Source organism: Drechmeria coniospora, chromosome 03 (genome assembly GCF_001625195.1).
Source record: "Drechmeria coniospora strain ARSEF 6962 chromosome 03, whole genome shotgun sequence".
Taxonomy (NCBI): Eukaryota; Fungi; Ascomycota; class Sordariomycetes; order Hypocreales; family Ophiocordycipitaceae; genus Drechmeria; species Drechmeria coniospora.
Genome location: NC_054391.1, coordinates 2150640 through 2162694, shown reverse-complemented (window position 1 = coordinate 2162694; position 12055 = coordinate 2150640). Strand labels below are relative to the sequence as shown.

The 12055-nt window shown below is 48.7% G+C and overlaps 3 protein-coding genes across 3 annotated transcripts; all 3 read right to left on the bottom strand.

Moving 5' to 3' along the window:
* Positions 1 to 1062: 1062 nt before the first annotated feature.
* Positions 1063 to 4189, bottom strand: DCS_06460 (AMP deaminase; the record flags this gene model as incomplete). The annotated part of the gene is made up of 5 exons (XM_040803750.1): positions 1063 to 1444; positions 1517 to 2637; positions 2701 to 3656; positions 3725 to 4114; positions 4183 to 4189. 5 exons carry the CDS (start codon positions 4187 to 4189, stop codon positions 1063 to 1065), a joined length of 2856 nt encoding a protein of 951 aa, XP_040653854.1.
* A 2711-nt stretch (positions 4190 to 6900) lies between these two features.
* Positions 6901 to 8318, bottom strand: DCS_06459 (UDP-N-acetylglucosamine transporter YEA4; the record flags this gene model as incomplete). The annotated part of the gene is made up of 5 exons (XM_040803749.1): positions 6901 to 7509; positions 7578 to 7921; positions 8004 to 8020; positions 8093 to 8118; positions 8184 to 8318. 5 exons carry the CDS (start codon positions 8316 to 8318, stop codon positions 6901 to 6903), a joined length of 1131 nt encoding a protein of 376 aa, XP_040653853.1.
* Positions 8319 to 9545: 1227 nt separating this feature from the next.
* On the bottom strand, positions 9546 to 11408 carry DCS_06458 (protein phosphatase PP2A regulatory subunit B; the record flags this gene model as incomplete). The annotated part of the gene is made up of 6 exons (XM_040803748.1): positions 9546 to 9569; positions 9622 to 10202; positions 10321 to 10975; positions 11041 to 11138; positions 11225 to 11265; positions 11365 to 11408. 6 exons carry the CDS (start codon positions 11406 to 11408, stop codon positions 9546 to 9548), a joined length of 1443 nt encoding a protein of 480 aa, XP_040653852.1.
* Positions 11409 to 12055: the final 647 nt, after the last annotated feature.

Below are 12055 nucleotides of genomic sequence, written 5' to 3'. Positions count from 1 at the left end.
CCTCCTTAGTTCGAAAATTCTACAGTCTTTGCACATACTGCCTTCCTGCTAGTCCGCATCATGACAATAATAAATTAAGTATTATAAGATAGGTTAGAATTAATCTATTAGTATTCTTCGTAATTGTGACGATATCGTATATCGTATTCTCTTCCTAGCCTACCCTACACCTTCCATCACGTGACGCGCGGACCGTCTGGGTATATAGGCCGTTCCTCGCCGCCCTTGTTGTTTTCTGTCGCTTTTCTTCCTCCTTAGTTCGAAAATTCTACAGTCTTTGCGCATACTGCCTTCCTGCTAGTCAGCTTCGTGACAGTAATGCTATTGTAGCCGACTACTAGGTGTCCTTTGTACCTGCTTAAATAGGCGTAATTGTAGATACCGTTACGTAACTAACTACCCGGACTTTAACCCCGTTATAGGCCCGTTGGCGCGTCGGCGCGACACTTTAGGTAGAACAGGCTTGCAAGGTGTACGACTGACTGTTACGCAAGACTGGCAAGAGGTCCGCTATTTCCAGGAGGCTTAATTGTACTGCTTGGACTGCATGGCCAGGCCGCACGTTGTGCGTCTTGAGTGGAAGAAGGGTTTTAGCATTGAGTTTACAGCCTGGAATGGTAAGCGTTTGGGCCTGAGTCGAGCCCCTACGCAAACACGCTATTACGAACATCAATTACAATCTTGCTTTCCAAGATGACTTGCATAAGTAGTGTTGATACTCATACAGCTAACAGTACGGAGTAGTGACCACTGCTTTTACCCTTCTGGGGCATCTCTGCAAAGAAGTGAGTTCTATAACAAGCGCATACCATCAGCGCATACCATCAGCGCATTTCCAAAGGCCACACTTCATCACAGAAAAAGTCGAAAACGAACCAAGAGTCTTTCTCAAATCAAAAGAGAAAGCAACATTTCAAACATAATGAGTGATCCAACGCACGTATATGTGCATCAATACTGGAATAGTTCGTTCACCAATGAATTATCGTAGGTTGCAGGTGATATCCACTCAGGTCTACTTACGATCTCCTCGACAGGCTTGGCAGTGTTATACAATTCACATTACGCATCATCTTCCTCCCCAGGCGCCTGGCTGGAATCTACAGGCCACTCCTCTGCTTGTGTAGTTTGGCGAAGGCTGCCACTTTGTTGGTCCCGGGTCAAGATACCAGGGAACATCCGAGGGTCGCTTCCTGACAGATGCAAATCGGCCATAGCCTCAGTTGGTCGCGCAACCGCCCGGCCAGATCTTGGCAACAGAGCAGAAGTCGTGGTCAGGGCAGCAGCCGCCGAGTCATCGCTATGTCCCGTACTCTCTACAAGTATAGTCGATGCGGGCAAGCTTAGGCTTGGCGCTGCCGCTGTCATTGAGGATTTGGCGCCCGCAAGGAAACTCGTGTCCTTGAGATCACTCCTCACGTCATAATTGACATAGCGTCTCAAGCTAAATAATAATTGAGTTAGCAATGATGAGTAGTTGCCCGCAACTGAAAACATGACACTTCGGCGGACTTACACATCTCTCTCCTGGACAAGAGTATGATATCGGAACTCCTCTCTCCTGTCTGGAACATTCGTCTTGTCCATTTTGTTCCCCTCCTTACCTGGCTTGTCAAAGTCAGGTCCAAGCCACTGTCTCTTGACGGATGCTTCATAGCCACTCTGCTTGACCGAGTTCTTCGCCAACTCACACATGTCAACAGGACTAAGTTTATAAATCTGCGCAGCCACGGCATATTCTTCGATCAATGGCTCCTTTGTGAATGCAAACTGCAGCGGATCGTCGGTTGAGAGAGATACGTTCAGGCCCCTCCTAAAATATTGGTGGAAAGGATTTCGCTCATAGGCCAGGAACAGAGCGTTGTTGCTCAGTGGCGACATGGCGATTCCGATTTGCTCCAGGTAGAATACATACTGCAGCAGCGGCACCTTGCGCAGCAGGAGCCCATGACTGATGCTATGGCAGCCCAGGACGGCAACTGCAAGATGCTCGCTATCGCCTGCCTCGCCACAATGGGGCCGCAGCACGAATGTATTCAGCCCGCGCTTTCTCCTCCAGTAGTTGAGGGACGCCATATTGGAAAATAGATAGTAGATCCAGTAGCTGTAGGGCGGGTTCTGTTTGCTATCCCACACCTTGGGTACTGGGAACTTTTTGAACAGCCGCCTCTCCACTTTGCTCTCATCATCGACACTGTCGAAGCCGATCACTCTCTGGAGAAAGACGTGCAGTTTTGGATGGCTCGATGGGTCCTTCGTAACTTCGAACAGAGGCTGGAAAACGTTTGTAACGACTTGTTCAAAACTCTCCATCAACCCGCTCGCCTTGTAGACATCGTACAGGCGCGGAATTTGGATCAACCATCGCACATTGTGCGAGAAAAGCTTGTTGTCCACAACCCAGGCCGCAAGCTTGTCCCATTCGTCTATCGACTTCCCGTAGACCGAGATGCGCCACTCAACCATTTGGTACTTGCTCGACTCGAGGTCAGATATGACTTCTTTTGTGATCTCGGCCAAGTAACGCCCATGGATGAAATTGTCCGTCTTGAGAAAGATGGTCCGTAGACGGGACTCGCCAATCGGGTTATACTTCAAGTTGAACTTGTCAAAACGGTGAAATGAATCGGTGTGTGCCTATATATGCCAGATTAGTCCAGGGTCCAAGCTTGCTCCACGGTCGAATTGGGGACGTCATACGTGCATATCCAATGTGTCGATGCTCAAGTCGTATGCGGTCAAGTTGATGCTAGCAAATACTTCGGCCAGGGTCAGGTGCTTGCCATCTCGGTAGAGGACAACCTCATTTGGGTATTTCTTCATTTTGCTCTTTATGAATCGCAAAAGATGCTTTTGGTTCATGCACGCAGAATGATGAACGTGCGTGTCCACCTTACGAACGTTGTAAAAATCTCGATGCGGGACCTTTTTGCTATCGGCGGTCTCCTGGTATTCGTTCAGCAGCACGTACAGGTTAAACTTGCCTTCCAGATACTGGAGACGGCGGAATGCAAAGCTCTTGCTGGGGCCGTCGGACGAGACAGTAAGAATGTTATCCAGATCCATGTAGAACTCTCTGATAGTGGGCACTCGAATGGCCGGCGTATCGGCATCGCCATTCGAAAACACCTGGTAAACCCCGCTCTCGTCCAGCTTGTAAGTCATGGTCATGTCGTTGTTGAGCAAGGGCGTCAGATCCTCCATGTCAAAGTCTTCACCAACATGCTCGCCTTGCTTCCGCCTCCGAGCAGGCTTCTTCGGCGTGACACTTGCATGGATCCCCTGATTTTTGTCGTGGCCATTCTGGAGGTTCCTGGGAAAGCTTGCGCGGCCCGTGTTACTCTGGCTCCACGCAGGTTCAGGTGGTGGCGGGTATATATGCCAATCAGGTCCATCCCGAGGGTTATCATCTGGACCTTGGGAGGAGAGGGTCATATATTTGCGCCTTATGTCAAGTATGTTCTGGATATTTTTGGATATGGCACTAAGTTCTGCAGTGATGTGCGGCTCAGTGTCGAATAGGCTGCTGTTGGGAAGGTCCACGGCGACCGCGTTGTTGACGTTCCACACATCAGATCCGGTGGACTGGGTTGGAGCAGCCTGTGAGAACTGCTCATGAGCTTTAATCTGCGGCACTGCGCCGACTTCGGATTTGTCTGCCCGACAGATTTAGCATTCATACCCAGCGGCACATTCGACCCCGAATGGAACGCATCTCGCTTACCGTCGCCAAAGTCGAGGATCAGAGAGTCGGCCCCGTAGTCAGTGGCTGGGCGAGATGCCGATAAAATGGCAGGACTGCCTTCTGGAGGTGAATGATTCCAACTAGAGGTCCCAGCACCGCGGCCCTCGATCTTACTACGTTGATAAAAAAGTTTGGCATCGGTCTGGGTCATCTGGCGTTCGGCCACTGGATCGTAAAAGGTGGTGCGCTGGGGTACGTCCCTGAGCAGCATACCGTCCTGGAACACATCTTGTTGATCCACATCGGGCGGTGTATCCTGCTCGCTGGGGTCGTTCATGTTCATGACTTGAGGGGGGCCGCCGTCGACTTCACCGTCCGATTCACTGGTCCGCAGCTGGCTAAATTGATTTTGAGAGTGAAGTGTTTCGTCTGAGGATATACAAATATCAGTCAAACCCAACTCGAGAGAAATCCGAGAGTCATTTGGCAATGCTTACCCATCATCGTGTGACCGGGAGGGGTGCGCCAGACGCGATGGAGAAAATGTGGTCGCGAAGAATTGACAGGCCTGATCAGCTAAGTCGGCGAAATTGCTGGTGGACGGACACGACAAATGCAGGTCAGGGCACGTTTGTCGAACACCAAGGTGGGGCCATTGTGGCTCGGCAGCCCAGCAGGGCCGATATCGCCACTCGTAGTGTCATTGTTCTCGTTCGCTTTTCAACCTACTATTAGTAGTTGCAAGTACTGTACTGTAAGTAGGTGTAATTACTCCCTCCGTACATGATGGCCATTACTATAACACGTCTCTTACTATGAAGCGAAGTACGCAATTAACTAAAGCATTGAATACTTGGTGCCAAAATAGCTTTACTAGGCTCATACGGACTGGGACCAGGAGTAAAAGTTAGGGCGAGTGCCTCGCAGTATCTCGATAGCAAGCTGGTGGCTTGGTCAACGTGATTTCGGTTTATTGTCGTCATAGTTGGCATGCCTGCACATTTGTAAAGTTACCATTGCGTTAAGTTTTGTAAATCCAACCCGATGCATGGAAATAATGCTATGCTACGAGCTAGTATGCAATGTATCGGAGGAAGTCTAAGCCTGAAAAATATTCGATTGGGCAAGCTGGTGTGCTAACGTGTCTGTGTCAGGGGCAACACAACGGCTGCATTTTCAACGGGGCAGTGTTCCTACCTAGCTAGGCCATCCATGGCCAATCCATTCCACGCGCTTCCCGTTCCACCCAACTCTTCAATTGAAGTATTCTACGTACGCTCTCGCTGTACCACAGCTACCTAGGGTTCATCCACCTGATTGGCTGGCTTGGTGTTTGCATGGCTAGTAGCAAAAGGGTTGACGTAAGAAATTGAGAGTGGACGGTCTTCAGGGCTTATGTTTTGTCAGTCTTGTAAGATGATGAACAAGGGAGAGTTTGTGTCAGCTGCCTGTGATCTCACGAGGTACGAAAATTAGTACACACCGTTGTGTTAGAGTTACTTTGATGGCTGAACTGCCACACGCAAAACTACAGTAAGGCTACCAAACATTCGGTATGTGAGAAAGCTGCAACTCGGGGAGAGAGCTATTAGGACTTCACAGCAATGTTAAGAATGAACAGGGGACACAAATCGGTATTGGGTGGAGGACGAAAAAATAATTGTTATATCTAGTTAGGAGCCTTCTGTTCATTTTTAGACGCCGCACTAAACTTACGCTGCGTTCGGCCACCATAACACCCCAGCACACAATAAATCCGTATGAACAGCCAATGGGATCTGAAATTGTACAGTTATTATTAACTTTTGACTCGAATAGCTAACAATGCAAGTCAATATTAATAGGTTGAATTTAATACATATATAAATAATTACTATAATGAAATTATTAGCTGCAATATTCTATTAATTGCTAAAATTGAAGTTCAGAAATATATTTTATGTACTTGCGTATATGTCAACTTATATTTAGCTATATTTGTAGTATTCTAGTAGTTGGCCACTGTATCTTTATTGCTTTTCTTAATGCGTTGTGTTATTATATGTGCTTCAGTGTAAAAAAATCACTTACTTGTACACAGTACGGAGTATGCCAGGTTTTATACTGCATGAGTACTTAGGCCATATGATCAAGCCTCCTATTTATGGCTTAGGAGACAATTACTCACAAGAGGTTCTTTTTCAAGATCAATTCTTCGTCCACTTCCCTGCCCTGCCCCCCTAAACTAGTAGACCCTCGGGTTGACAGCAGTACTGCTTCCTCCTATACTGCCTACAAGACAACAATATTATAAGCCCCTACTAGGATTTTTATGACCTTCCGATATGTTATAGTGTATAATTTATGTCTAGCAAGCAGGTCTTTCTTATCTAGAGTTTTATTGGCAATAGTTTATTGTTTAAGTGTTACGGAGTCGCTAGGCGACTGCTCTAGGACTCTCAATGATGTTTATTAAAAGACTTGAAGGAGGGAAAACTACTTGGCAACTAGGGCTTCTAGTTGTGTGCGTTCCTCCTAGTGGGCCCCTTGGTTCCCTCCGTTCTCCTATATCGGGCTAAGCCCGATACCATAACATTAAGAAAGCTTCACTGACAAATAAATGACAACGAAACTTATACTTGAAATTAGGTGAACTATTGTCTCTATCTACTGACCAGTGCAAACGATGAGCACAGAAGATAAAGAGTGATACAGTCTTGTAGTTAGCAGAGTAGTCACGGGTAGCTAGCTGCGGAAACTGTGGATGACCGTATTGATACTGAGACTTCCAGTAAAAAAGCTCTCCTGTCTTGCTTGAACAGCTCTGCCCTGGGCAATCACATGCCACGCACACGTATGCCTTGCTGGGCAGGTTATCTCCTGGAAAACCCATTATGTGTTCTTTATAATGGCGTTCTTGTCATGTTTGCTTATTCTTAGGAATAGTACTATGTTTGAAGCCCTGGGGCGCACTACCTCATTTGTTACCTTGCTACTGCTCAAGACTACATGTAAGTAAATACCAATGAAGTGTAATTACTAGAACATAATTTTTTTCGTTCATTTCGTCTCTGGATTTAACGTGTTTTTCATATAAGAGGATTGCCACTACACAACACCAATGCCAATCTTGCGGTTGAGTTGCGAGGGGAAATGAAGTAGCTAAATTTCAATTACCCCTTTGACAGGATAGATGCGTGGCTGGCAATTCGATTCGTTTCACGCCATCCCCACCTCTATTTCCTTTTCTTTACTTCCATTCGATCCTCTCGCTTATCCCCCTGATAGGACGTTGGCTTTGTTACTCTCGGCTTCCCCCACGAACCCATTGAGTATAGTGCCCCAGAGCCAAAGACCACCAGTGCACCGGCTAGCGTCCCACTGGCTAGTCTGTTACCGAACAACCAGATGCTGAGAAGGAGGCTGACGAGTTTTCGGATGTTGAGAACAATCGTAACCGTTAGTGCTGAAGTGGTGGCAGCGAGAAGGTTTACCCCGCGAATGCAGGCGTACTGAGTCAATACATTGGTGGCCAGATACACCAGCTGATTAGGCACATAAGCGACGTTTGATGCCTTCATAGGCGAAAGCGGCAACGCCAGAAGTTCGCTCCCCGTCATCCGTTTCAGGACACGCATCATGGAAGGAAGAAATGGAAGGAACAACGGCAACGACAGCATGTGAGAGTAAAAAAGGTTTTCTCTCCACTGCGGTCCGTACTGCCGATATGTGGCCTCTGTGTAGAGACCCATGATGGCCGATAGCAGTTGAGCTACAAAAAGTATAAGTAGCCCCGTATTGAAGGCTGGGCGGGAACTATCATCGTCGTCGAGTGTGGAAGCCGACTGTAGAGAATGATACAGCTGTTAGAGAAGCGCCTCGCAACAGAGAAATCCAGGCGGTTCGGACGTACTGTTTCCTTTGCGTCCGACCAGGCAGCCAACGCAATGCCGAAAGTCAGTAGAAAAACAGCAAGCGCCTGGATGCGGGTATACCGCTTGCCGTAGAGGTACCCTGCGATCATAGTTGTGATGCTTCCACCAGATCGTAGGATTATGTGTACCGGAACTGATATATCGTAGCTAAATGCATGGTTGTTGAGGACATTGACGCCAAAAAAGAGCACAATGTTGACGACCCATCGTGATAGTGGAACTTTGGCTGGCGATATAAAAAATGGCGGTCGGGTCCTATCAAACTGTGCGATATAGCCGGTAATGGCCACAAAGAGAAACTGCACAAAGGTAAGGAGCGTCCCTAGACACCAGTAAGTTTTGAACAGCTAATATGCCTTCCCCTTGAGCAGAAGTCGTGGACAGTGCAGTCACCACTCACTTACCCCCAGCAGGTTCAAAGCTGGGGTGGGCAAGAGAAATTTCAGGTCAGCTTGGGGAAACCCGTCGGGCGAGGACTCCATCGGTTACGTACTTGATGATGGCTTCCAGAGCATAGACCTATCAGTTCCGAATCAACCTTCCTGTCTGCGGCGGCAACACATTCGAAATTCAGCATAGCGTACATTGGAGCAGCATCCCCCAAAAACAAGACCTAGCATCACGGCCACGACGAGTGTTGGCCCGGTTTCTATGGCGACTCGTTGCACAGCAGAGGAAAGGCTAGAATAGCCATCCCTTTCGAGCGCTGCTTTGCGCATGGTGCTGGTCGCGATGGCCACGCAGCGGGACGCTGATGCAATGCGGTTGGATTGTGTTGGCCAGGTAGGTGTGGAACTGGAGAAAGGAGGTTTGGTTAGTCAGCAGTACAACCTTGGGCATACAACAACACTGGGATACTGAGAATGTCAATACTCTGGACAGAGTACCTGTGCACGAGTAGTCAATCCGCACGGAATACAGAGGCGCTGTACTTGTAAATAATCCCAATGACTCAAAAAATGCGTCTTTTCATTCCCAATATATTAAAAAGGTTGGTAGCAGATTTCCTTCACCCATTCCGACGTGCTCGGTATTACTTGAGCCTTAGTTTACTATAGTGGATTCATGCTCACTGTACTCTGTAATTACTCCGTCCGTACTTCATTCCGTACTCCGTTCTTCGTATTTCACAGTAGTATCCGCTGGGAATAGAGTCCCTGCACAATTGCATACGAAATTGGCGATCATGACATCGGTGCAGGCACGGTATTTCAGGCATATAAATCTGCCAGCTATCAGGGCAACTGACTGGTTGGGTGCGACTGACAACACAATCTATTACTGGAGTAAACCATGCCAACGAAACTCTCAGTGTATGCAACACACAGGTATCGCACTCCCTTCCCGAGATCGCACGCTTGACGAATCCTGTAGACGTGGCCGTGTGAGGGTTTTAGGAAGATATATTTACCAAGTATGTGGAACATACCCAGGTGACAGAAGCATCATTTGAGGCCCCCCCTGTCGTTGGCTTGTGTCCATTCACTAACTAATCATGGGCGGCGCAAAACCTTTCCACAAAAACTGTCGCACACGCTCACCGGGTTCGTTGAAGCACCAGACAACGCTTCACCCTCGTGCCAAACCCAGGTACTCCGAACTGTAAGCAAACTCCCAATGTGGGTGCTTCCACGTGCGATTTGTCGCTCATCTATCTCTGCCCCACCTCTCCGCCCAGGCAAGATAGACCGCATCACACACGCTCTGCAACGGCGATACATCGACTTCACCGATCCCACTACACCAAGACGAACAATTACCTGGCAAGGTGAACCCATCTCCCTCCAACACAGGTCCAGGGGTATCTTGGATGCCCCGCGGTCCGCCCAAACGACACGAGTGTTGCCGCAAGCCGCGATATCCTGAGACACCTACCCATTTGCAACCTATGGGATAGCATACCAGTACGTCGGCCTTGATCTCGACCCCAGTTCCCGATCATCAAATTACAGTGCCGAGAAGACGAAGAGCTTGGGTTCATTGTAAGCAGGACGATCTCGCACGCGGGCAGCGTTCACTCACGTTGTTCGTTGCAGCAATAGCAATGCTATCCTCAAACGGGTGCCAGCTCATATGCAGAATCTTCTTGTTGAAATCAATCTGGTCCGCATCTGTCTCTTTACGCATCCTCTGGGCACCTCCGACGGGGCTGCCTGCTCTGGAGCCGTTCTTCTTGCCACCATTCGTCGTCGGACTCGTTGACGCATTGATGGGTGTAGGTACGCCTACTTTTTTGGCCTTAAATGCCGACTTGTCTGCTTGGAGGACCACCTCAACTTCCCTATCAGGGTCTGATGGGTATATCATGAAATTGTTGTTATAGCTCCCTGTCATGACGTTTTTCGAGTCACCGGAGAAAACTACTTCGAACTTGTCGAAAATGCTGTCATTCTCGTACGTGTCACATAGCCGCTGCCGCAGGTGCTCATGGATTGGTATTGTCTTGACTGGCTGCCGCTCCATGTTAATGTCCCAGATTTTGACAGTAAGATAGTCGCGCGACAGAATATATCGTCCGTCGTATGAAAAGCGGACATCTGATATAGATGAGATTATCTCCGAGAAGAAGGAACGTTCGGAAGGGTCTTCTTCTTGCTCAAAGACTGCACAGACGCGATCAGCTGGATGTTCGATTCATGGGAAAGGAGCATGCGATGGACAAGGACAAAGAAGTGCAGTGGGGTGAGTAAACAATGTGGCGTGTGTAGGGTAAAGATTTACGTTTGGCGTGCTGATCGCATAGTGCACTTTCGCGCATGTCGGCCAGTTTAATCGTGCCCTTGGAGCTGGCGTACATGAACCAATTGCAGCTCACGGGGTGAAACTCGGCGGCAGTGATGACTTCAGTCAACTCCTCCATATTTGCGGGCTTGATGTCAACGATGTTGAAGCTTTGGTCTTGTATATTGAGGTTCCACAAGTTAATGCGGAGATCATCGCTGCTGACAAAGGTCTCGCCATCGCTGTTGACAGAAATGCTGTTGATATGATAGGCATGGGCGTTGGCGTAGGTCCGGCGCGGCACGGCCGCAACGACGGTGTCGTGATGTGTCAGGCGTGGGAGTTTGAGGTCGGTTGCGTGGCGGAAGTTTTGACTGGTGGCAAGGGGTCGGGAAGCTCCTCCGCCTCCAGCAACATTGCCAGGAGTGGGTTCGTGAGAGAGATTGTTCTCAGCCACAACCTTCAACGACTTCTCGAAGACTTTCCACAGCTTAATTGTTTTGTCATTTGTGGAGAGCAGGTAGTGAGATGCATTTTGACGGCGGCACCATTTGATCTTGTTAATCTTTTCCTCGATCTCCAGTGACTTGAGGTAATCGAACTCGGGCTCATGAGACTGAAATTCGGTATGAAACTTGTACTCGCAAGACTTTTTCTGCACATCGAGAATCAGGAGATTGCCAGCACCGATAAAAGTTTTAAAGCTATGAAGAAACGTACCGTTTCATTCCGCTCGAAGAGGACGACCCGACCACCTTTGTCTCCCGTAGCTAGGTAGTTTCCAGTGTGGTCGAACTCGACGGTGGAGATAATATCAGCTGCAGTGTGGGGGCAGCACAAGTTAGTCAGCACGGAGACAGCGGCTTGGGGGGGGGAGGCGGAGAGCGCAGAATTCGTTGCACACCTTCGGTGATATCCTCAACGTCACCTTTGTCGCCGAAGCACCTGTATTTCGTATCGTTAGCATGAAAGAACAGGAGGAAGTTGATGGGCTGTGGCAGACGACATCGTCACACAATCGAAAATCGAGTGGAGCTGACATACTGGGTGAACTTCCACGTAGGCGAATTAGCTTCGCTGTCAACCATTTTGGTGGGCAGCGAGAGCGAGCTGGGAATGCAAGAGGTTTGGAAGCGTCAGGCGAAGCCAAGAGCGGACGCAAGTGTGTTGAAGCTGGGAAGACGACAGATGGCGTAGGAGGTATCGATCAATCGTAGTACTGAGGTGGGTGATGCCCAAAGGACGACGCGGATGCGGGAGAGGTACCCGCTGCAGCTCGGCAGTCAGATAAGACAAGGACGAGAAGTACGCGCTGGAGCTGTGATTGGGAAGCTGGGGTCGTATCATGTGTGGTTGACGTGAAGTCGAGATCAGCGAGATGGCGGTTGCGGAATGGAAGCAGTGGATGCGAAAGCGGCGGGTTACTGGCCAGGTGTGGGGGGGGGGGGGGGGGGTTTGACGATGAGCCTTCGATATGTTAATTCCAAGTTCGGAGTAGTGGTGGGCAGGCAGTACATGTACTGTACATACTGTACTGTACAGTACATCCCTTGCATCTACGGAGTACCCGAGTACTTACGTACGTAGTCTAACGCAGTCGGGTACGAACAGCTTGCATATAACCAAAATTCCTCATATTTTAATACTATTCTCTTCTTGCTTCAAATTCTATATATTAGCCAATTATAACTGTACAAATAAGACTAATTGAGAGATGATAAGTAAATTAATATAA